Genomic DNA, 27,156 nt, shown 5'->3' with positions numbered 1-27,156 from the left:
CTCAATTAAATAACACTCAAGCACGACACTCACATGGCCTTACGACTGCACACTGGGTCGCTCACAGCTGTTGCCTTGATGCAGCATCACAGGGCTGCCAACTATTGGACAGCCCCCACACCTCTTGCAGAATGGCTACATGGCATTTCAGCAAGAAATATTCACACTTGTCTTCATATTCATTCAAGGATGTGGGTAGTCTTCAACCCGCTTCAGTTCCATAACAATCAAAAATTGGGGCCTGTTCATCGGACTTTTTTGGCTTATTTTGACATGTAGAATCACCTGACAAATTACGTGACATGCCTCCTGAATCACACTGTATACAAAGTTGGTGGCACAATTTATCAGACTACACCATACTTTTTCCACCTACTTTGTACTGCATGGAGTCTAAGGTGATTTTTAATGTTTCTAAGCTATATTATCACTGAAATTTGACTGAGTTACCTGAAATAGTGCAGTCCACTGCTTGTTGCAAGAGATTATCATTCCTTTCTATTGACATCACTCAATTATTTTTAAGAATTAGCACCTCAAAATGAACGAAATTGGAGGTGTACCATTATTTAAATAAGGCCTTCATATACATTCTATCCAACAAGCAGCATCTCATGCAAATAGTTTGCTACATATGTTGCTGGTACAGTTTAAAAGGCAGTAGAATCTACCCAATTTATTTTTAAATGCACTACTGAATTTGCGACACCATCACAAAACTTTGACAAATGATTTAAGTGCCAGTTTCCTTATAGTTTCTTACTTAATTTAATGTTGATTGTTACAAGTATGTATCACATTTGAAGACAACCCTTTCTGCTACACACATTCATGAATCCAAGTTACCTCCACATGAAATTTTATACCATAGCAGCTGATCAGTATGAGTTGGGCACACCTGTGTGAAATTAGTAACGGAAGTCAAACAATAAAACAATCCTCCTCTCGCATCCTCTAACCCCTCAGTGCTATGCTTCTTACCCCTCAGTCCCTGATGTAAGCAACCAACTTTACTGGGCACATGGCTGAATTCATCAATGTCAATCAAAATTATGCACATCCTAAAGTATCACAATTCCTGGAAGTACTTTTGCTTGCTACTTAACAGGAAGCTTGTGACTCATGTGCTGCAAATTTGCAAATTTGACAAACACTGGTCTGTAGAATTAAAAATAAAGAGTTTTATGTAGATTGGTGGTGTAGCATAGTGGCTAAGATGAATTCCTGACCTGTACAAGCTTGTGGATTCAAATCATTATTGAATAGACTTTGGTCATTGTTTTTATTTGATTAATTAGTGTAAATACAATTTTTATATCTAAACATTAAACCTTTGTAGCATAATCATTGAACTGACTTTTTTACCCCTCCCCCCCCCCCCCCAAACTCTTATGTATCTTCGTCCATGTGACATGAATTATTTTTACGTATTAACTTTGAGTTCTCATTTCTTCCATGTCATTATCTTATATTTTTAACCAACTACTGCATTCTTTGTTTCTATTCCTCATTTTGTCTGAGTTTTTAAACGTATAATCACCACTTTTGTATAAATATTCATTTTCATTATGTCCTCCTCAGTGCAACAAGAATTTATGTTTTAAATGTTTGTACGATGATTACAATTTAAAAAGAAGTAGGTCTTGTAATGAAAGAAAAAAAAGTCACCACTGCACAGCCAATATAAATATGTGATTTTGTTTACTGTTTTTAATTTACAGAGATGCATTTTTGAACATTTAAATATTATAACAGATAAATAAAAAGAATTAAAACACACCCACAAAGATTCCAAATAAAGAAAAGAATGAGGGGGAGAAAAGAGAGCAGATAATTATTAAAACGATGCAACAAAGTAGAAATAAAAACATTTAAATCTTTAACTGAAGGGTCAATCCATACCAAGTGGTCCAGCACTGGTTGCTTGACCATCTAAGAAAAATTTTATATTTTCTGGGTGAATTCCGCAATGTTTAGTGGTCACAATAATATTTTTTAAAAAATTTATTATTATTTTGAAATGGTGGCCTCATTTGCCCTAGGCACTATTATTTCTAAAGCACTAGAGTAACTTGTAAATGAGAGCCCACTTTTTAATGAATGCATGCATGCAGCATGTGACGCTAGGCATCTTGATTTACACCACAGTACAGATTGTTTCAAGGTCAATCCCACCTCTGGGAACCTCTCCTTGTAGACCCAGATTATGAGCCAACATGAGAGCTTATAAACTGACCACTATCTGTAACACGTAGTATTGTTGCCACTTTCTTCACAGACAAAACAAAAGATTTTTCATGAACATATTGTTTAATGACTTATGCATTCATACAAAATCAACCAATGGAAGATTCAGGATGGACTGTAACAATATTGGGAAAAAAATTAGTTGCTAGTCACCATGTGGTGGAGATGCTGAGTTGCAGATAGCCACATCAAAATGACTGTCAGAAAGTGAGTTTTTGGCCAACACGACTTCCGCTGGAAGGACACACACACACACACACACACACACACACACACACACACACACACCTCTCGCTCATACAACCACAGTCTTTGGCTATTAAGGCCCCCCATCAGCCAGAGACTGGTCGTGTGTGTGTGTGTGTGTGTGTGTGTGTGTGTGTGTGTGTGTGTGTGTGTGTGTGTGTGGGGGGGGGGGGGGGGGGGGGGGCTATTTTCGACAAAGGTCTTGTTGGCTGAAAGCTCACTCTCTGACAGTCTTTTTTGTTGTGCCTATCTGCAACTAGCATCCCCTATCCCCACTATATGGTCAGTAGCATCTAAACTTTTCATAATATGGACTTGTGTATTTAGATATTTATTAAATGTCATTTTCGATCAAAAATCACTTACTTGTACGTCTTAAGCCCTATTGCTTCATAACAATGTGGCATACTGAAACTAATTTAGCTTTATCTAGGAATCTACTGTCATTCTTTATTATGCTAAATGAAGTCTTTGCAAGCCATGTCAGATATATTACAATTTGAAGCTCTGATTTTATGAGTTTTGGTCAATGCCGGTTCCTAACATCAGTCCATTTGTTGCTCACATTGAAAACACTCATTCCACAAGTGCATTTGAGCCTGGTATGCTCAGTATTCTGGTAGAATTCTGCACAGAGCATAACTTAATCATGGCTAACACTTGGTTCAAGAATCATGAAAGAAGGTTGTATACATGAAGAATCCTGGAGATACTAGAAGGTATCAGATAGATTATATAATGGTAAGACAGATTTTTAGGAACCAGGTTTTAAATTATAAGACATTTCCAGGAGCAGATGTGGACTCTGACCACAATCTATTGGTTATGAACTGTAGATTAAAACTGAAGAAACTGCAAAAAGGTGGGAATTTAAGGAGATAGGACCTGGATAAACTGAAAGAACCAGAGGTTGTACAGAGTTTGAGGGAGAGCATAAGGGAACAATTGACAGGAATGGGGGAAAGAAATACAGTAGAAGAAGAATGGGTAGCTTTGAGGGATGAAGTAGTGAAGGTAGCAGAGGAACAAGTAGGTAAAAAGACGAGGGCTAGTAGAAGTCCTTGGGTAACAGAAGAAATATTGAATTTAATAGACGAAAGGAGAAAATATAAAAATGCAGTAAATGAAGCAGGCAAAAAAGAATACAAATGTCTCAAAAATTAGATCAACAGTAAGTGCAAAATGGCTAAACAGGGATGGCTAGAGGACAAATAGGCTTATCTCACTAGGGGTAAGATAGACACTGCCTACAGGAAAATTAAAGAAACCTTTGGAGAGAAGAGTTTTAAGCAAAGAAGGGAAAGCAGAAAGGTGGAAGGAGTATATAGAGGGTCTATAGAAGGGCGATGTACTTGAGGACAATATTATGGAAATGGAAGAGGATGTAGATGAAGATGAAATGGGAGATACGATACTGCTTGAAGAGTTTGACAGAGCACTGAAACAGCTGAGTCGAAACAAGGCCCCCGGAGTAGACAACATTCCTTTAGAACTACTGACGGCCTTGGGAGAGCCAGTCCTGACAAAACTCTACCATCTGGTGAGCAAGATGTATAAGACAGACGAAATACCCTCAGACTTCAAGAAGAATATAATAATTCCAATCCCAAAGAAAGCAGGTGTTGACGGATGTGAAAATTACCGAACTATCATTTTAATAAGTCATGGCTGCAAAATACTAACGCGATTTTTTTACAGACAAATGGAAAAACTGGTAGAAGCCAACCTTGGGGAAGATCAGTTTGGATTCCGTAGAAATATTGGAACACGTGAGGCAATACTGACCTTACGACATATCTTAGAAGAAAGAATAAAGAAAGGCAAACTTATGTTTCTAGCATTTGTAGACTTAGAGAAAGCTTTTGACAATGGTGACTGGAATACTCTCTTTCAAATTCTAACGGTGGCAGGGGTAAAATACAGGGAGCAAAAGGCTATTTACAATTTGTACAGAAACAAGATGGCAGTTATAAGAGTCGAGGGTCATGAAAGGGAAGCAGCGGTTGGGAAGGGAGTAAGACAGGGTTGTAGCCTCTCCCCGATGTTATTCAATCTGTATATTGAGCAAGCAGTAAAGGAAACAAAAGAACAATTCGGAGTACGTATTAAAATCCATGGAGAAGAAACAAAAAATTTGAGGTTCGCCGACGGCACTGTAATTCTGTCGGAGACAGCAAAGGACTTGGAAGAGCAGTTGAACGGAATGGACAGTGTCTTGAAAGGAGGATTTAAGATGAACATCAACAAAAGCAAAATGAAGATAATGGAATGTAGTCAGGTGATGCTGAGGGAAGTAGATTAGGAAATGAGACACTTAAAGTAGTAAAGGAGTTTTGCTATTTGGGGAGCAAAATAACTGATCATGGTCGAAGTAGAGAGGATATAAAATGTAGACCGGCAATGGCAAGGAAAGCGTTCCTGAAGAAGAGAAATTTGCTAACATTAAGTATAGATTTAAGTGTCAGGAAGTCGTTTCTGAAAGTATTTGTATGGAGTGTAGCCATGTATGGAAGTGAAACATGGATGATAAATAGTTTGGACAAGAAGAGAATAGAAGCTTTGGAAATGTGGTGCTACAGAAAAATGCTTAAGATTAGATGGGTAGATCACATAACTAATGAGGAGGTATTGAATAGAATTGGGGAGAAGAGGAGTTTGTGACAACTTGACAAGAAGAAGGGACTGGTTGGTAGGACATGATCTGAGGCATCAAGGGATCACAAATTCAGCATTGGAGGGCAGCGTAGAGGGTAAAAATCGTAGAGGGAGACCAAGAGATGAATACACTATGCAGATTCAGAAGGATGTAGGTTGCAGTAAGTACTGGGAGATGATAAAACTTGCACAGGATAGGGTAGCATGGAGAGCTGCATCAAACCAATCTCGGGACTGAAGACCACAAAAACAACAACCACAACAACATGCGCAGTATAACACATATGAGCTGAGATATATTTTGTCACTCTTAGTTGAGGCCCTAGTGTGAAGAATTTCACACGTGTACATAAAGCACCATCCTTAATGATACATCACTGATCCAGACTCATTTGAGCCCAATATAAGTTCAAAGTCACAATACTGTATCTCCCCATTCAAAGAAATAGGTTACAACCTTCCATACTTAGTACTAGCTGAGAGGTCATAATGGATTTCGATCTATTTAAACAATGTGTCAGAGAGAATTATCTATATCTACATGGATACTCTGCTAATCACATCTTAAGTCCCTTGCAGAGGGTTCACCGAACCACCTTCACAATAATTCTCTATTATTCCAATCTCGTACAGAACGCGGGGTGGGGGGGGCGTCTACATCTTTCAGTGTGTGCTTCGATTTCCCTTACTTTCCTTTGATGATCATTTCTCCCTATATGGATTGGTGTCAACAAAATATTTTCGCATTGAGAGGAGAAAGTGAGCAATTAAAATTTTGTGAGAAGATTCTGCTGCAGTGAAAAATGCCTGTTTTAATGATGTCTGCATCAAATCGTATGTCATTTCAGTGACTCTCTCCCCTCTCTATTTTACGAATACAAAACATGCTGCTCTTCTTTGTACTTTCCTGATGTAGTCCGTTAATTCTATCTGGTAAGAATCCACTTCGTGCAGCAGTATCCTAAAAAAAGATAGACAAGCATAGTGTCGGCTGTCTCTTTAGTAGATCTGTTAATTATCTAAGGGTCCTTCCAGTAAACCGCAGTCTTTGGTTAGCCTTCTCCACAACATTTTCTAATGTGTTCCTTCTGATTTAAGTTGCTCGTAATTGTAATTCCTTGGTATTTAGTTGAATTTACAACCTTTAGATTTGACAGATTTATCATGAGATCTCATTGTGAAAACTTGGTTTCTGAAATGCTTCTAGAGAGTTGCATTGCTTTCAGGACTACTTTCATTGAATGTAAAAATGCATTGATGCTGTGACAAACATTTTTAAAAACAGTGAAACCACTTTTAAAAAAATTGATACTTGTTGATTAAAAAAAAAAAAAAATATCTGTGTCACCCTCATAGAATATGAAGAATGAGATTGGTTTCTATTGCAGGGTTATCACGATATTCAGTTAACCAAATGCTTGTAGTCACAACATGAAAGCACATATATTTATGGCTTAAATTGTCTGATGTAAAAAAACAACTGATATTCTATCCTGAAAGTTACTATACCTGTTTGCCCATTGGTTCTGGATTTGTTACAGTTGTGCTAAAGAATCCATCCCACTCAAGCCGTCCGTACAATCCAGCCCAGTGATTATGTCTGTTGCCTGTATGAGGCAGGCACCATGGTATTAGAGTGTTAGTTTGTTTATCCATGGGATCACAAGGTTTTCCAGTAGCACAGGCACAAACTCCTCGCAGTGCACCAGTTGAAGATCGACCATTCTTTTTATCATGATGTGTGTAAATCCTGAAACAGATAAATTATGACTCACAGAAGACACATTTAATCTTTCGATCCTCCATACAGATAATGCAACAGTTTTGGAAGAAATTGACGCAATTTCTTCTTATGATAGAACCATGTTACACAATAAAATACAAGAATATAATGGAGTAAAATATTAAACTAGTTCGATACTTGTTGCCCTGCAAGAAAATCTTTTAGCTACAGTGCTGTAATAAAAATATCGCCAAACAATCTTTATTGTTAGAGTTGTAATGTTCCTTCTATGATTTCAAGACAGTCGTATTAGATTTCTGAAGAAAATTTCTCATTTATCATTATGTAAAACAGTGTTACGTTCCTACGCTTCACATTCTTTATATAGCCAAGTACCAATTTGGCAAAACATGCTTCTCAGAATAATTCTTTTAGGCTTTAACCATAAGGAGTAAATGAATGAAAGGTAACTGATGCCAGGGATTTATGTAAGTACCATTTACTTTTAGCAGATTTTCTCTTGTTTTTGTTTCTAAGTAATGAAGCATGATTCCTTTTGGTAAATACTGTGGGTACATGAAATATAAATTTTATTTTTCATACCTTGGATGTAGTTTGCATGTCTTACTTTGATAGAATCAGCTCAAATTTCTTTGCTTTAAATAGTGACTTAATGTGGGTAATTGCAGAAAAGTAAATTATGGTCAGAAAACTGTCAAATTAACAGAGATATACGGGCTGGATTTCTAACAGTATTACTACTGGCAGAACGCACAGACGAGTTATCTGTCTTGATGATGTCCAGCTTGCAGATGCTGTAAATGATGCTCTACGGCAAACCAGGGCACTTGAATGCCTGCCATACTGCATTAACTTTTTAGATCCTCACACATCATACCTGACACTCTGAACTCTGACATGAAACTTTTTCTCCAACATATTCTCTCATCCAACCCTTCTCCTTAACTAAACCTCTATTCCCTTATCTATCACTTTACTTTTACAATTGGTGCTTTATCCTATTTCTTTTTTATTGGTTCACCCTCCCTCCAACCCAAAAAAAGTGCATTTCTGTACTATTTCCTTTTCCTTTTCAATTTTTCCTTTACATACATTACACTTTATTTCTATTATTTTCCTAATTTCTAATTTCTTCTTCATCTATATTCACACTGTATATCACATCATCCCTCTCTCTTAACACCACTTCACTGCAGTTGACAGTGTTCACTGAAGTACTCCTTTCATCTTTTACTCTCCCTGATGCCTTTTTCTTCATCTTTCCTTTCGTCCTCAAATAAGACACCCCCCCCCCCAGCCTGTACCTACCCTATGTTCAACCCACCCCACCCAAATAATGTTACCTATCTCAAGAAGGAAACTTAGTTGGAAAAGGAAAGAATACTGTAACACAGTGTTACAATTTTTTATTGGCAGTTTGGGAACTGCACCTCCTGATAATTAAAATGGATATCATTCCATAAATCAAGAGTTACTCTCTATGCACAAAACACTCTTTTAATCTACAGTTATGGTATGTATTTGCAATGCATTTTTATTTCTCAATAAGTGATTTGGTTGGAAACTTCTTGTGAGCACAGTCCATATCAATTCAGGCAAGCCAGGAAAAAATCTTACCCTCATAGTCTTATATGTTATTGAATTTAGCATTTGTCAAAATGAAGGGATAAGTAAGGAACACTTTTTTTGTTTCGTCCAAAAAAAAAAAAAAAAAATCTGCTCCTTGCTACAGGCTTCCAAAGATGACACTGCACATACCATTTTGAAGATGCGAATTTTTGGGAAAATTTTAAAATGCTGTATCCCTGGAACAGTTCGACATATTTTGTTGTTATTTTGAATTTTAAAGATTATTGCTTTATGATTACAAAAAAAATCCTCCATTTGGACTTACCTGCCAAAGTTCTTTTACTAAAGCATTCTGAATTTTTTTTTTTTTTTTTATGGATAACTTCCTCTCTCTCTCTCTGTTCTATATTGCCTTAGAAGAAGAGCTTCCACTTTTACAAATGAAATTTTTGCCATACATAAAACCTGTTTTTATTGCCACATTATCACATAACAGGCTCATAAAAATCAAAACCTAGCCTTATTTAACATAATTTTAGTTTTGAAAGATGAGTAAGAGACTCATTTTTCAAGCAGTTTAAATGGCTCCAAAATGTATGTGAAAGATCGAAAGACTTAAAGGTTTCAATTTATACAACTTCTGTGCACTCTATTTTGTACTGAAATTAGTCAGTCAATGAAAAAGTGAGCACTGGTGGTGTTGTTGCTGTCCTTCAGCTGGAAACCTATATCCAGCAGCTAGTCCATGTGGTCACATAAGTTCATCACAATTTCATTTAACTCATATCTGGTGTCTATATTCTCTGCAATCCACCAATCACAGTCACACACGCACGCCAACGATGTGCCCCTACTCAGACTGTGAATCTGAATATTATCCTGCTGTTTCTGAGGTGTTGGTCGAACAAACAAAATTTCTTCTTTCTTTCTCTTTAAAGTGCGTGCAATATGAGTTCACCCATAACTTTGAGCCCAAAAATGTGTCTTCTGAATTTCTTTCACAGGAGTACTTTGTTTGGCCCATTCTTCTTTTTTATGCTCACGGAATTCTTTGATTCCTCGCTGGACAAAACAATGAGGCCTGTTGATGTGTAAGATTCACAACTCCTGTAAAATCCTCAGCATTCTGAATCACAGCTGTATTTGGTCTTTAAAGATTATGTTTTGTAGCATGGTCCTTCAGCAGGCCTCCTACACCCCACAAGGCCCCGTCCCGTGACCAGTAGCACTATATACCCAGTCAGTTGGCACAAAGACAGCTAGTAACAGTTTTTAAAATGACTAGGAGCACCATCAGAAATAATGATGATCTTCTCTGCCCCTGTTTGCAGTTAAAGAAGTTTGTGTACTGCTAGCAAAGTATGTGCCGAGTCATGTCCTGTGTCATCACTTATAACTGCGACACTTGTGGCCTTGCTTTGAAAATGTGTCACTCCTGTAAAAATTGAAACCTGGTCATTACTCCAATGATACCCTTGTACTTGGTATGGGAGAATTACAGACCATTTCTCAGCAAAATCACACTGAAGCACTAAACATAGTTTTTCAGCCCGTACACATCGTTTCACTTCTGCAACGTGCTGTTGTTGCAATTTCTTCAGATGCTGGTGTGTTACTGCTTTCACTGACCATTTACGAAGTTCATCAATGAAACTGTCAAAGGCAACAGTTTTCTTAATTAGCATATTTTCTTCTTGCGTCACATATGTAATTTCTGTAGATTTATCTGCTATGTCTTCCAGGCCAAGTGTCTGTAAAGACAGTCACTCCTTTCCAGAGCAGTCACCACATTCTTGAATCAAACAAGTCTCTCGCTTTATATCACAGACTACTAATGACTTCACACACCCAACCAAGGTGTCATGTCACATGCTCCCGAAAGTTCTTAAAAGTTACCACACTATGTTCAAAATTCGCGCAGTACACACAAACAGACATCTCTAGGTTGCTGTGGAACTACCCACTTAGGTTGCAGTGCATAAAATTTTGATCTTCCAAGATGTGAAGTTTTATAGTTGCTATTATAAATTGTAAAAGTTTCTTTAATACTGCGACTCATGTACCTCTTCACTTCCAAAACTTTTTGATCTTCAATTGTTACAGTTATAGTGTCTTTTTTGTTGGCAATCTGGTGAGAACAACCCCATTTATCTTCCAGGTAAAATGGCTGGACTATTTGAACTTTAGCTGCTTCTACAGGATGGCCATAATCGGGATCTGGTCCTCCAAAGACTGCTTTCACAGACCTCACATTTCTTGACTTTTCTACCGCGTATTTTGATACTGATGATGAACATGGTCAAATACAGTTTCCGTTGAAAATAGTCTCTGGAATAATAGTTAAAACTTGCACCTCTTCCCTATAGGACGCACAATATTCAATAGCTGAATTGATATTTGCGAAAAATTCCTGGCAAGAGGTGAAAGAGTGCTTTGGTTCATTTTCTTCTGAAGATGGAATTTCTACTTTGAAAAGTGTGGTCAGTTTTGCTGTAGTGTATTCATCCATAGCTTTAGCAATTTCTCTGCACTTTCATGATGCATAGAGCTAGTGACTCTACTTCAATGGCCACAGTTTCTTAACAGGACTAACACCTACCTCTGTAGTTGACTGATTCAGGGTACTTAATTCTTCCTCTACTGATGCAAAATCCACATCATCTGCACCATGGGAGGCTTCGCCTTGTTCAGATACTATCATTGTTGTTATTCTGTCAAAACCCTTACAACACAAAAAGTCGTCATTGGAAACATTTTCACTTTGAAACAGAGTCTTTAAATGGGAACACTTATTCCCAACCTGAACAAAGTTTATTTTCTATCATATATAACTATTTTATGGATATGCAAATAGCCAGCACACTTCACTCTCCTGTGGCCCCAGTCAGAAGGCATTTCAAATACAGCAGAGTCCCACTAATCCAAACCCCGGTAATCCGAGCATGAGAAATGTTAGTCTATGTATAGAAAACTGTGCAGTAAACTGCTGTACATACACATTATTTTAATTTACACAGTACAGTAAACATGTATTAGAAAAATTGGGAAGAAAACATTAGGTTTAAACAATGCATAACAATGAAAGGAATGCTGTCTAACTTACTAAACTACAGCGGACATTTTATCCGTACTTTTTAGATGACAAAAACACAGTCATTGTTTTTCGGCGTAATGAAGACAGTCTTTATATGTTGCATAGTTGTGCCATCGTCTCACAAGCATCAAAATCAGCAGGTGTAGCAGTGGGCAGTTGCTCCAAATAATGTAGCGCAAGATCAAGGGCTTCTGCTGTGTCACTGGTGGCACCAGCTCTACTTTGTTGCTTTCAGATCCATTGTCACTTCTGTCGCACCAGTCCACTTCTTCCTGGTCTCGAGTCACAGCAGCAACTAAATCAGCATTAGTAAGGTTCTCCATACATGCCCTATCCACTGCCATCCACTCATCTATGTCTCCTTCACTAGCGTCCTGTATAATTTGTAGTAGATTTTTCTCTTCATTTTCCACTATGTTGTCCTGAAATTCAAGAGATGTCCACAGTTTTCTAACTCAAGAGATGTCCACAGTTTTCTCCATAATTTTCTCAGAGTATTTTCTGAAATATTCTGCCATGCCCCAGCGGCCCAATAAACAACATCCTTCACATTGGTCCTTTTCATTTTGTCCACTAAAGGAATGCTATCATCTTGGATCAGATTTCTTGAAAGCTGTTGTCTGTAAATCAGCTTTAATTTTTACAGTATGCCATTGTCCATCGGTTGTAGAAATGGTGTGACATTCGGCAGCAAAAACTTCACCACAATTTCTCCATCACATAATTCCTCAGTGGCATTTTATCAATCAAAAGGACTGCATGGGAAGACAAACAATTTTCCTTAGAAAACTGTCGAACAGAGGGAACAAACTGACATGAATCCATTCTTTGAACAGCTTACCATCCATCCAGTCTTTTTCCTGGTTGCGATAATATACGGGCAGGGACTACATGTTGCAGTTTGGGCCAAGCAGATTTGCCGATCAGCATTAAAGGCAGCTTGTGATTACCAGCAGCATTGCTGCACGCTAATAAAGTCACACAATCTTTGCAAGTTTTAAGACCAGGCGCAGGCTTTTTGTTCGCAATGCCCTAAAATTAAGGCCAGCCTTGTCAGCGTTATGAATTTGTTGGGGACAATACTTTCCCTCCTTTATCATTTTTTTGAAACTCACCCAAGTATTCCTTCACTGCATCACGGTCAGAAGAAAGCTTCTCTCCAGTAATTATTAGCAGAAGGCTTCCATGACTTTTTTGAATCTGTCCAACCAACCCGTTTTCGCACTAAAAGACTCACCACCATTCATTAACTTGTTCAGGTAAACAGCCTTCTCCTGAAGCAGTGCTCCACTCAACTGAGTTCCCCTTTCTCTTTCCTGCATAAACCAAAGGAAAAGAGTTTCATCCACTTTATTGTACTGGGTTTCAAAGACTGCCGAATTTCGAGTGTTTTTCCCCGAAGATGTTGCACAGGACTGTTCAAGGTTCACTCAGTTCTTCTTCCAATCACAAATGGTTGCTTTACCAGCACCCAGTTCCGTTGTCAGTTTAGATACATTCTCACCATTGTCTACCCACTTCTAAGTATTCGGTTTTTATTTGAGAGTTAACATTGTTTGTTTCCGTTTACTCGTGACTAAAATATGCACACCACTACACCTGAAGAAATACAATAGAACTGTTACGGGTGCCAGCAATCGATAACTAATACAACCAATCACTTTGCGAGCCAACTGGCAGTGCACTGACCTCAGACATTACAAAGCTCTCAAGAATGCAACAAGGGCAGGAAGTGAGAGTGAGCGATTGTTCCTACACTTGTTCCCATTTGTTACCATGGTGTACCTACTTATCTGCTTGGTATACTTCATTCTAGAAACTAGTCACCGTAATTCCAGCTAATCCGAACAAGGTCCGGTCCCAATTAGTTCGGGTTAATGGGACTCTACTGTAGTTCTCACAAAACACGCTGCAATCAACTGGCAACTTCCTCAAGAAAACACAGAACTCGCAGGATGGTCTCAGATTTCTTAGAAGTCTCTTCAGTAAACAAATTAGCATGGAACAATACAGAAACCTGCAATGAACAATCGCGACGAAGAAACTGACATGAAACTACAACAAAGTGTAAATAATAACTGCAACAAAGAAAGTGAAAAGAAATAACTGCAACACAGACAATAGAAATAAACATTGTAACACAGAAATTAGTAAGAAACAACTTCAGTGAAGACATACATTGCCCTTGAAAGCTTAAAAAAGTGATTTTTTAAAAATAAAACCTGTCCAACTTAAAAGTGGAAGCTCTCCTTTACAGAGAATATAGTACTACATGGTACTAATCAACAGAAAAAAGATCTAACTTTTCTGGATTGGAAATTTTGGAAAAAAAAATCTGTAAATTATCAAAAAAATTTAAAATGTGACAGTAAAGGAACTTTCACAGATATATCCAAACGAAGAATTCCATTGTAATCATAAAGCGATCACCATTAAAAAAAAAAACTAGAATTGTTACAGAGATACAGCATTTTAAAAATTTGCATCTTCAAAATCGTGTTCGCAGTGTCATCTTTGGTGGACTCGACACTGGGACAGGAATTTTTTTGGAGAAAACAAAAAAGTACGTGTTTCTTACTTAACCCTGAATTTTAAGATATACTAAATTCAATAACATCCGAGGCTATGAAGGTAACCCCCTGCCTGAAGTGATACAAATTATGCCTGTGGCTGGAGTACTGATAGGTTTTGCATCATCTGTAGTGATGAAATCACCACCATAAAAAAGGATGTCATATATATTCATATTTTTCTACTGATTAATGAAACTGAAGGTCATTGAAATAGCCGAAGATAGCTCCTCACATTTACATCAAATAAATGTTGGGAAAAAATGATTTAATATGCTATCTTCATTCAATGAATTTGTCAGCACACCATACGCGGGCTGTTCAAAAAGTAAAGTGACTTTTCAAATTGCGTGGGCAACGTACATTCGATTATAGATCTTAATTTTTGTTATGTTAGTACACATGACCCGAACACATGTTCACAGTGGCATACGGTGAGTCTGCTCTAAGCAAAAAAAATAATAAATAAATAAATGTTTAGAAGTGGTACAAACTCTTCCAAGATGGCCGAGAAGATGCCAATGACGAACCTCGCTTTGGATGCCCAGCACATCAACAACAGATAATAACATGAAACATGTGAAGAAAACTGTTTTGGAAAATCGTCAAAATTACTGTAAGAGAAGTTGCAGAGGATGTTGGCATATTGGTCGGTTCGTGTCAAGCAATTTTTTCAAGTGTTTTGGGCATGAGAAGTGTGTCAGTGAAGTTTGTTCCAAAACTTCTCGAAAAACCAGTGCATGAGCATTGCTCAGGAGCTCTTTAATGACGTAAATGATGATTCTGATTTGCTCAAAAGGGTCATAACTGGTGATGAAATATGGGTTTACAGTAATGACGATGAAACCAAAGCCCAACACGACAATCATGCCTCAGCCACCGCATTCACTGGATTTGGCCACATGAGACTTTTTCCTGTTCCCAAAACTGAAGAGGCCTGTGAAAGGATGGGAGATTTTCAACAACTGAGGAAATAAAAAGAACTGCATCGCTGGAAGTACTCAATGTTCTACCAAAAACTGCTTATGAGAAGTGCTTCGATGATTGTAAGAAGCGTTGGCACAAGCATATTTTATCTGAGGAGGATTACATTGAAGATGACAATGTGAATATTGATGAATAAATAAATATTTTTTCATAAAAATATGAAGTCACCCTACTTTTTCAACACACCTTGCATAACAAATGCTTCAATTCGAGTGTGATCAATTGTATCAACATTCGCCCCTTTATGAAGACTTTTGTCTTCACTGTTTATACCAGTTAATCAAATATAATGTCATACATTATTTGCTAGTAATGACACATGACTATGTAATGCAGGCAGAATTTCAGCAGGCACAATATACATATCTCTCTCTCTCTCTCTCTCTCTCTCTCTCTCTCTCTCTCTCACTGTCCTGTGTGTGTGTGTGTGTGTGTGTGTGTGTGTGTGTGTGTGTGTGTGTGTTTTCAAAAGCTAACATGTTTTCATTCTTTATTGTGTACCTGTCAATGACTCAATGATTCTACTATTTGGTGAGTGGTCTCCTCTATTTGTAAATTATTAAATAGTAACTTTCAGTTTCACACAGTGAAGTTGCTGTTTCCTTCTCCATCTCCCTTTCTACTATAATAATAATAATAATAATGATAATAATAATAAACACCCTTTTCAAAACTGCTACTTTAAGTTTATTATTGAACACAAAAAATATATTTCACAGTATGCTTCTCTGCTAAGAGCAGTCAAACAAGATCATTCTGATCTGTGCAACTACAAGTTACGCAATTACAACAAAATCTGTGTTTCAGAAGGCTTTATAACCGCTTTCAATGGTAATTCATAAACTATGGCCAGATTTATCTGAACACCAACTTACAGTTTTTTAGTGTAACTGCCATCACTTAGACGAACAACAATGTTTGGTAAATCTCTCCAGTCAGATCCAACACCTGTAGGAATGTTCGCAATACGAGCTTCAATTATAGGTGCCATTTCTTTGCAGATGTGGTCACGAAGTATTGGCTGATACTGGTTGCCACGAACCTGCACCACATTAGACAACAAGATTTTATTAAGTTTAATTCATTTTACCCTTTGTTTTTTCATATCCATTCATCAGTACATACCAGTCGCTGAAAATGTGTTAATGGCTCTCCCCCGTAAGACATCTCTTCTTTCTTGTGACCATTACGAATTTCTGGCAGATCGGACATAGAATCCCTTACTGTTATAGTACGCCTTGGTGCCGAATCCACCCATTTGCAGTTAGATGTAAACTGTAAAAGAAGAAGGGTCAACTTCGAAAACCTGAGGGACCCCTCCTTATGTTTGTGAACAGGCTTACAAATACTCACTGATCAGTTATATTGTTCCAACAGTAAGCTGTGACTTAAACATCGTTAAATATTCACCAAGCCACATAGATTACAGGAAAACAATACATACTGGAGTGACTACACTTCTGTGTTGCATAATTTTATAGCATCTTGTCCTCAGATTCTTTGCTTACTTTGTTTTCCCATGGGTTTACCTCGACTGTCGAAGTTATTTGCAGAAATTGGGGATTATCTTTCCAAATTAATTTAATACATAGGATCCTGACTGTTTTCTGAGACATATTATACCAGCATCTCAGTTCTTACAATTGTATTTAAATTCAAAGATTCTCAAAGTGATAAACTGGGAGAAAGAAAGTGAGGGAGTTTTCGAGTCCACTGCACTCAGCACTAATTTTTGTTTATGAAGAAACTATTAATAACAGTCTTGGAATTTGGAAGATATGTCAATTTTTAAAACAGGAAAACTTTTTGCTCTTGTTTCACCTCTGCATGTGAAACAAGTGTCCTTCAATGTTATAACAATTACATTGATAATAACAGACAAAGTCTGCTTTCATACTGAGCATCAGTTCTTGCTGCTTTAAATTTGGACGATTTTTGTTGTACACTGTCAGCACAAATGTTGCATAGTTTTCATTGAAAAAGTGTGTTATAATAGAAACTTCTTGGCAGATTAAAACTGTGTGCCGGACCGAGACTCAAACTTGGGACCTTTGCTTTTCGCAGGAAAGTGCTCTACCATCTGAGCTACCAAAGCACAACTCACGACCTGTCCTCACAGCTTTACTTCCGCCGGCACCTCATCTCCTACCTTCCAAACTTCACAGAATCTCTCTTGCAAAACTTGCAGAACTAGCAACTGTTTTAATTGTCAAATTGACTCACTGAATCATAGTGAGAGATCACAACTATGATTCATGGGAAATTTCAATGAAAACAAATTAAAGAACATAGGTGCCTAAAATATCTCTTAGGGTCTACCAGGTGACTGCCCCGTATGTATGGACTAGATATAATATCTCTAGTGGAATGAGATGTGGGAGACAGTACTACACTACAGATCCAACAATGTAACACAGAGCACTGCAGTGAAACAGTTTCTGCAATATTTAAGAAACATAGAAAGCTCACAGATAAAATCCTCATAAATTGTAACACTTAAGAGCATCAATATTGTGCAGATGTAAGAGTAAATTGCTGCTTGAAGAACATTTTGCATGTTGCTGAAATTGCTTTGTCTTGTTGTAATGTGGAAGTAGTTTCTTTTGGTTGGTTTAAGGATTACAAGGACCAAACTATGAGTTATTAGTCCTTCCTACCTGGAACGGGTATGTCAATGAAACTACACCCCAAAGCAGGACCTAGTGTGCAAAACCCAAGGAAAGAAACCCCAAAGTCTAGTGAATGCCAACAAAGCCTAGAAAAGGGACAAGGAAGAAGGGGGAAAAGAAGAAAAAGAAGAAAGGCAGGCAACATGCCTCCTTCAGCGAGCAGCCAGAGGCCCACAATGGCAGAAACTGCGATGAGGGACATATACCCCCCCCCCCCCCCCCCCCCCGCCTCCCCTGGCACTCAACAATACACAGTAAAGACTAGCAAAATAGACATTGTGAAAGAAGCACAGGAAAACAGAGAAACAACACAAAGTCAGGCAGAACATACAAGAAAAGGAGGAAGAGGAAAAGATCGAGTAGGGTGAGTGCTGGGGAAGGCCATGAAGCCCAGATAGCTGGTCAGGGTAGAAGAAGCAACAGGGCATCCTGCCAATCCCTCAATGGGCTGACAAGGTTGAGGCGCCCTCCATTAGAGAGAGTGATAAAAACCCCTCATGAACAATCTGTAAAACCAGGTCAGCTACTTAGGTATCATCTGCTAGGGAGAATAAGAGTCTGCTGCAAGGAGGGTAGGACAGTCCAGCAAACTATGGACCACCGCCAAGTGGCCACCACCAGGACAGTAAATATATGACCTCCACAAATTTGTCATCTCCTTTATTCCCTGTAGTTTGTTAGGCAAAGTCTTAGTATGTCATTCTATATTCTCAATTCTTACGACCTCGATGGCACCATACCCATCTCTGAAGTCGGGTGGACAGTATCTAATCTGGCCTGCCTGTCAGCGAATTCATTTTCAAAGATCTCAACATGACCCAGGTCCAGAGAAAGCCACCAAGCAGCCACATTGTTTGAGGGAAAAACGGGAATTGTGGAGAGTCAAGACCAAGGGATGGGTAGGTTAACACTGTCAAGAGCTATAAACTACTCGAAGAGTGGCTATAATAACTGAGGAAGGCTCTGCAGTGCAGGAACGGATATGCCTACCAACTCCACATTGAAAACACTGCATCTATCCCACAGGAATGCTGGCAAAGCCAGTGTGACTGGCGACCATCAAGCCTTAACTATAGACTACTTCTGAACCCTGAAACATGGCGAGAATGGAGAACTGATGGTAGAGTGCCTAAGGCCAAGCTGAGCCTTTTGAACCTTGTGATAGGTCAAGACAGAACTGAACAGATGATGCACCATGGTGGAGCAAAAGCTGGTGTTCTGTAAAAAGGAACCAGACATAAATGGCATTAATAAACCCAGACCTGGATGCCATTATAGGAGGCAAATCTCTGTATCTGGGAAAAGGAGACAGTAGGTTGGGTGCTCCAGGAAGTACGGAATGTGTAACGCGTTGGCACAGAACCCACATTGGTGGAACCCCTTCCTCCACTAGCAGGGCAAGTCCAAAATGTACCAATTGCCAGTACTATTCCACAGTAGCATGTCAGGTCCAGCAACTGTAACATCAAAGGTGACTCCGAGCAGTACGCAAGACTCCTATAATCTGGATTGGACTGGACCAAGCTTTCTAGAGCAACAGCAGAGTACAGCAGTCCATACCCCAGTTGGTATTGCTGACCCAGTTGGTATTAATGAGACATTTAGAGTGTTGAGCTGCAACCAACAAGTCTGCTTTAGTTGACAAGGATGGGGAAGCCATGTCAACCGGGCCAATCCCAAAACAGTATGACAGTTCATCACATTGAGGGGTCGGTCTTCGAGGAACAGATACAGAGCAGGATGCTCTGTACGGCAATGACAGAAATGCCTAACACAGATCTTTGCAGCTGAAAACTGGAAGCCATGAGTAAAAGACCAAGACTGCACTCTGCAGTCTGCATTCAGCACTGCCCGTCACAGATGAACAAAAATAAATGCAAAAGTCATCAGCATACAAGGAGGGAGACATCATAGGCCCCAACAGCTGCCACCAGACCACCGGTAGCCACCAAAGAGAAAGGCACTCTAAACAGAACCCTATGGAACCCCATTCTCCTACAGATGGGAGGTACCAACCTGTACTTGTGAAGTGTGCCATGAAAGAAAGTTCTGGATAAAAATCGGGAGTGGGCCACAGAGGCCCCATTCATGGAAAATGGCAAGGATGTGTTGGTGCCATGTGGTATCATTTCAGGATTTAAGGATCCAATACAGCCTTCGACTCGCCATACATTCAAGTAACTTGCAGAGGACATTGGTTAAATTGATCAGATCATAGCCGTCCATCTGAGGAGGCACTTTACCTATTTTCGAAACTGGAATAATGACACTATTTCACCACTGGGAAGAGAAGTCCACTTCACTCCAGAGACAGGTTAAAAGGACACGTATACAATGTCGGCTAGCCACCGATAAGTGTCTAAGCATTTGTTTGTGCACCCAGTCCGGTCCCGGAGCCATGCTGAGATAGAGAGCAAGGGTGCTGCAAGTTTCCACTCACCGAACGGTGCATTGTAAAACTCCAGACAACGAGGAACGGAAGTCGTTCCAGACGGTGTTTGAGAAGATGGAATGCAGGTGGACAGTGGGCACACACTGAGGTCTGGGTGAAATACCAAGCAAAATGCTCAGCAACAGAGACCAGGCTGGTGAGGATAATATCATTCAGAGAAACGCTCGAGACACGAGTAGGAGGACAGTGGCCAAAAATGCGCCTATCTTTGCCCTTAGCTGCAAAGAGGGAGTATGCTGCCATATGGCAGTGACACATCGTTCCTAACAAATCTGTTTCTGGCATTTAATTAGGTAATGGGCCCGGGCACAAAGCTGTTTAAAGACCAAGAGGTGGTCAAGAGATGGTTACCATTCGTAGCTATGGAGGGCCCGATGACACTCTTTAATAGCCACCGCAATTTCAGTGTCCAAAAGGGACAGTGTTCCTCGGGGTAGATCCAGAGGAAGAGGGAATCACTGAAGGAGATGCTGAAAAGATAGGAGAATGACAAGGGAGAGTAGCAGTTGCTGTCATGCACTACCTAGAAAAGTTTTATTCGCAATTCTTACAAACCCAAGGAGAATGTTGTGATGACAGACGGGCCAAAACAAATGTTCCATTGAACAATTAAACATACATAACTGGCCAGTCACTAAAGAATGTACAAAAGGAATATATCTATTACATTTTTTTATCAGAAGGGGAAGTAGAATGGCAATACCAGTGTCTCCTATTTGTTACATTCCATAACACAAGTCTGAGGCCCAAAATCCAAGATAGGAGGGAGCGAAACCTCTATTACACAAAAAATGTTACCATACATGGTAGTTAGCTTGCACGCTAACGTCTACAGCATATGAAATATGGGCAACACAAAATGAAACAAGTAACAAACAGTCATTAAAAAATGTATACAGAATACTCAGCTACAAGTGATGAATGATGCATGGCTCTGTAGAAGTAGTCTTACATTCTAATCTAACCTAGCACAGTGAAACAGAACTATCTAATCTAAATTAAGTTCAGCCTGGATGGATGTATCTAACAGTACTGAGTTCTAGCTTTGAATAACAATATTACTTAAGACACTCAGCAGTTACTGTCCAAAAATCACTTGTTTATAACAGCTGGCTATACCGGCAATAACTGATGATCAGCATCAGCAGGAACAGTAGTTGCGAAATTGCGACAAGAACTGCAACTGCTGGCAACCGGGAAAGGCCAAGCGTTGTTGGGCATCCACGTTTATTCACAAAGGGCAGAACAATCTCGCCTGTGTCACCTTGTTGGAGAAAGCAGAAAGTAGTTCCTGCTGTCAGTACCCTCTTTGGCGACTGACACTACAACAGGTGAATGGGACTTCAGACTGTCTTGTGGCAGAAGCATAAATTTATTCCAGTTTATGAGCGACATCTATTTGGGATAGCTTTGAATAGAGAGGCATCTGGTGTGGAGAGTGCTACTTGATGTTGCCCTCTGGTGGTGTCGCTGTGTACCATGTGACTGCTCAAATAAAAATTTAAACTGATTTTTACATACTACACTGTCTAGTCACATTGATGTGACCGGCTGTCAGAAGTCTGAATGAAAACCTTTTTTGCAGTGCAGACAGCTGCAAGACATGCAGGAAGAGAGTCAATGACGTTTTGGTAGGTACTGACAGGGATGTGGAGCCAGCTGACTTCAGTGCCACGGCCAGTTGCAATAGGTTTGCTGGTTAAGGATCTATTGCGCGTACAATCCCGTCAAGGTGGTTCAACAGATTATCAACTGGGTTTAAATCCAGAGATTTCGGTTGCCAGCACAGTACAGTGAACTCATCCTGGCGTGCTCTGAACAACACAAGCACTGCGAGCTGTATGACCCGTTGCATTGTCCTGCTGGTAGATGCCATTATGCTGAAGAGAAAAACAAAATGCACATACAAAAATCCAGGATGGAATGATGACAACATTATGAAAATAGTAAGCTGCGCTAGTCAACATGCCCGTACACACACACACACACACACACACACACACACACACACACACACACAATATCATTGTGGCCACCAAGGCCAGACTGTGAGCAACTGTGCATGACAGGAGAAGCAATCTGTGTGGTGGGGTCAGCTGGGGCACGGAGGGGGGGATTAAAGAATAGCAGTGGGAACAGTAAAAAGCTACTTGTGGGAGCATGCACAGACATGGTGGGGAGAGGGTAGGGCGGCTAGGTCTAACCAGGAGGTTAGAAGGACGGCAAGGAGGGAGAGTGGAAAAGGAGAGAAGTAGAAAGACTGTGGGATACTAATGCACCCACTATGGTTTCTATAATGATGAAATCACCTAGGGAATGCCAAGAAAACGTTCCCCAGACCATAATATTGTTCCCTCCTACGGCCTGGACCCTTCCAAAGATTGTTACAGGGTATTTGCCTTCAGACGTATCAGTTCACACGCCAACAGCCTTCCGTTCAATAGAGCATGAAGCGCGAGTCATCCGAAAAGCCCACATATCGCCACTCAATGAACACCCAGCTATGGTATTGGTGTGCAAATCCAGGCCTTTGTCGCCAATTAACAGCAGTCAGCATAGTGCATGAAAAAGGTGCCTGCCGTGGAGGCCCATACACATCAACGTTCGCTAAACGGTCGTTTTAACACACTGTTGGACCATCTGGGTAGCCAGTTGTTCAAAGTTGCATGACTATTCACCCATACACACCACTGCAGTCACCATTTAGCTGTGTCATCTATGGCTCATGGTGCACCACAATGCCTCGGATAGTGAAATTTTTCCATGCACAGTATACTTCTACTATGGTGGCATGCACACAGTTCACAAACTTAACCATTTCAAAAATGCATCCACCCTTGGCCTAAGGGCAATGATCATATCCTTTTGGATGTCAAATAAATAGCTCCGTCTCCTCATTACGGTAACAACTGCACTGCTTGCTGTATCCATCTGACACACTGTGTACATCCTCCACTGCTAGAGCTGTCAAACAGTCTGCGAGTGGTTATTGTACATTGACGTTGAATATAGGCGATGGTCACATCAGTGTGACTGGACCATGTATTTGGAGAACATTAAGTTTATTTTGCTTACCAAAATATCCTCTGTTTCTTGGGCATCCTGGAGTGAAATACTAATTTTGTGGAATCAAAATACTACCCTCTACTTTTGTACGAATCCTCTGTAACTGTCCGCTTTTAAATTTCTTGGTTTTATAAGTTTCTTAATCACCCTTATTTTGCAAACTGTGAGGTTTTTCTGTAGTTCCGAATATCTGCTGCAATATTTTCAAATGTGCCCCGCTCCTTAACACTATTTTGAAATCCACTTTTCATGTCCCACAACCCACAAAAAGCATTCCATTTCCTGAATAAATAACTTCTTTTTTCATTGGTTCACATGTACAATTCACTTTTCAACATTGATATTTTTGTACAGAACACACAAAACTTCTGGAAGTTTGAAAAGCTTGTAGCAAGCTGCAAGAAACTTTTTACACTAACTTGCAGAAGCTGCTTCTCGAGGTCAAAGTCCATTTACTGGGGGAGAAGGGGTTTCATATCAAAGAACTTGCACAAACAGTTCCTACACATGACTTGCAGAAGTTGACTTTCTACTGAACACATGCCTTTAGGTATTATTTTCTTCAAATGCTCAAAGAATAAAGATGCCTTCAACTTATAAATGAGCTCATGTTATGACTACTGCAATTAACTCTGTTAAATATCAACAGAGTGGAGATAAATACCTGGACACCATATGCTTCTTTTCATAACAACAAAGTTTTTGTCATTTTCGAAAGAAATAGGCACCATGTTTCACACTATTTCTTTGAAAGAAATTAATAATTGTTAATTAAATGTCAAGAACTTTCTCATTAATACAGATAATTACTACGTCCTGTCCTGCAGACACAGCAACACTTCATTAAACAGGTAAAAAAAAAGTTACTCCAAATTAGTTTGGGCTTTTTGATGGAAGATCTGGTAAACTTCAATGGATGGAGAGCACAAGTACCTGCCATAATGGTTTTGAATAAAAGAACACGTACGTAAAACTGTAGACGAAGTACTTTGTGTGACCATACTTTTTCACATACTAATATTAAGGAACAAATAATCTATGTCTCTCTTTAAGAGAAATAGAATGACTTACTTTATTCTCATCAACTACCACAGATAGCTGACAGGCTCGTGGGCTGAACACATGAGTAGGTTCAGGAAAATTAGGCAGAACTTCGCCTGGAGCAGCAGCCAATATTATAGCTCTGGAAAATAACATAATAAAATATATGAAAATGTGCTTCTGAGCCATACTTGCTGTCTGCATGTTTTTATAATGGTCTGTAGTAAAAATCTGAAATGCCTATATCCATCTCAGTTCGACATTCAGTGCTTAATTTTCATAGCTTCCACATCGAATATATATGTGGTATTTCATTATTAAAACTTCACCGCTCAAAGTACACAAAGAAAAGAAGGAAAATGAATGGCCCACTAAACATGAACATTGCAATTAAAAAAAAAAAAGTGTAAGAAAATTCGGCTTATGTACTTTGGCTTTCTTGATTTAAGCAATATATATCACGTACAACAGTATTTTGTGTATTTTGTAGTACAACTGCTTATTTTATTAGACAATTGCTTACTTTATCTTCGGAAAAAAAGGCACTATTTCAATTATCTGCGCACTCAAGAGGATTCTATTGTTGAACCACGCTGGTTTTTCTGCGGTACTTATTGCAGAGAAAGAAAACTTACTGTAAGTAAATACAATAAATCAGGTCAAATTACAGTGTTCATTGCAATATGAAAAATTTACCACAGCTCCTGTTGCAATTACATAAACATGTACACTCAGCATTACATTCTCAGCCATAATTCTATGGAGTTTGCCACACACACTTACAAATCCACTGTTAATTTGGTAGTTGCCAACACAAATTCAATTTTTCAGCTGAGCTATACATGTCAAGTAAGTTTACCTTTTGGAGCTTTTGACTGACCTAAGTTCATCATACAAGACAGAGAAAACTGAAATGTTAGTTAGTGGCATATTTATTTAGGCAATGTCTCTCACTTCTTTAATGCTTTGATAAATCCACAGCAACAGGATGTTATAACTTTTTCTTCACCTTAGAACAGCAGGTGAAATTTATAGTTAAAATACTCAGTTGCTTTAGAATTACCATCTAAACAACCCTTACCCTAGTGAACTAAAAACCTTGAAATTTGGTCCCATCTTCCAAACAAGTTTGGCACTGGCAATGACTGGAAGCTAATCATCTAGGCGAAGTTCATCAATGGGTTTTTTGTTCCTCTCCGGAATACAAGATCCTTATCATATGGTAGAAAATTGCCCACCAGACTTGTCTCCTGTACATATAGATCTGTAGTCTGCAAACCACCGTAACGTACATGGCAGAGGGTACATCCCATGGTACCAGTTATTAGGGTTTATTCCTGTGCCATTTAAGTGTGGAGCATGGGAATAAGGATTGTTTGAATGTCTCTGTGCATACAGTAATTATTCTGATCTTATCCTCACAATCCCTGTGTGACATGTAGGAGGTTGTTGTATATCCCTTGAGAAATCAGTTAAACAGAGTTCTTGAAACTTTGTTGATAGACTTTCTCAGGATAGTTTATGCCTGTCTCAAGGGGCTGCCATTTCAGTTCCCTCAGTATCTCTGTGACACTCTCCCATGGATTAAACAAACCTGTGACCATTTGTGTTGCCCACCCCTGTTAGTCCTATGTGGTATCATAAGTGATTTGTAAGCAATCTCCTTCATAGACTGGTTGCACTTACCCAATATTCTACCAATAAACCAAAGTCTACCACATGCTTTAGCCATTACTGAACCTATGTGATCATTCCATTTCATATTCCTATAGAGTTTTACACCCAGGTATTTGTTTCAGTTGGCCGATTCCAACAGTGACTCATTGGGATATATATATATATATATATATATATATATATATATATGGCTTGTGTCTGTGTATGTGCGGATGGATATGTGTGTGTGTGCGTGTGCGAGTGTACACCTGTCCTTTTTTTCCCCTAAGGGAAGTCTTTCCTCTCCCTTAAAACCCACATCCTTTCTTTTTTCCCTCTCCTTCCCTCTTTCCTGACGAAGCAACTGCCAGTTGCGAAAGCTCGTAATTTTGTGTGTGTGTGTTTGTGTGTTTTGTTCATGTGCCTGTCTGCCGGCGCTTTCCCGCTTGGTAAGTCTTGGAATCTTTGTTTTTAATATATATATATATATATATATATATATATATATATATATATATATATATATATATATATATATGATGTAAATAAAATAGAAAGAAACTTCCACATGGGAACAATATATTAAAAACAAAGATTCCAAGACTTACCAAGCGGGAAAACGCCGGCAGACAGGCACATGAACAAAACACACAAACACACACACAGAATTACTAGCTTTTGCAACCGATGGTTGCTTCTTCAGGAAGGAGAGGGAAAGACGAAAGGATGTGGGTTTTAAGGGAGAGGGTAAGGAGTCATTCCAAACCCGGGAGCGGAAAGACTTCCCTTAGGGGAAAAAAAGGACAGGTGTACACTCGCACGCACACACACACACACACACACACACACACACACACACACACACACACATATCCATCCGCACATACACAGACACAAGCAGACATATTTAAAGGCAAAGAGTAAGGACAGAGATGTCAGTCGAGGCGGAAGTACAGAGGCAAAGAAGTTGTTGAAAGACAGGTGAGGTATGAGCGGCGGCAACTTGAAATTAGCGGAGGTTGAGGCCCGGCGGATATCGAGAAGAGAGGATATACTGAAGGGCGAGTTCCCATCTCCGGAGTTCGGATAGGTTGGTGTTGGTGGGAAGTATCCAGATAACTCGGACGGTGTAACACTGTGCCAAGAAGTGCTGGCCATGC

At 39.3% G+C, this 27,156-nt stretch overlaps 1 protein-coding gene across 11 annotated transcripts in view; it reads right to left on the bottom strand.

Annotated features, from left to right (window-relative positions):
- The window catches only part of LOC126271923 (DNA (cytosine-5)-methyltransferase 1-like), a 212,611-nt gene that overhangs the window by 5,136 nt on the left and 180,319 nt on the right, over positions 1–27,156 (bottom strand). For all 11 annotated transcript variants that reach the window (XM_049974328.1, XM_049974330.1, XM_049974329.1 and 8 more), the window contains 4 exons: positions 24,371–24,482; positions 16,238–16,387; positions 15,988–16,154; positions 6,658–6,898 (listed from right to left, as the gene is read on the bottom strand). In XM_049974328.1, the coding sequence (XP_049830285.1) occupies positions 6,658–6,898; positions 15,988–16,154; positions 16,238–16,387; positions 24,371–24,482 (670 nt within the window). The remainder of the gene's footprint in view (positions 1–6,657; positions 6,899–15,987; positions 16,155–16,237; positions 16,388–24,370; positions 24,483–27,156) is intronic.

This window comes from Schistocerca gregaria, chromosome 5 (assembly GCF_023897955.1).
Source record: "Schistocerca gregaria isolate iqSchGreg1 chromosome 5, iqSchGreg1.2, whole genome shotgun sequence".
In the NCBI taxonomy this organism is placed as follows: Eukaryota; Metazoa; Arthropoda; class Insecta; order Orthoptera; family Acrididae; genus Schistocerca; species Schistocerca gregaria.
Note: the sequence above shows the minus strand (reverse complement) of the source record. Positions and strands in the feature narration are given on the sequence as shown.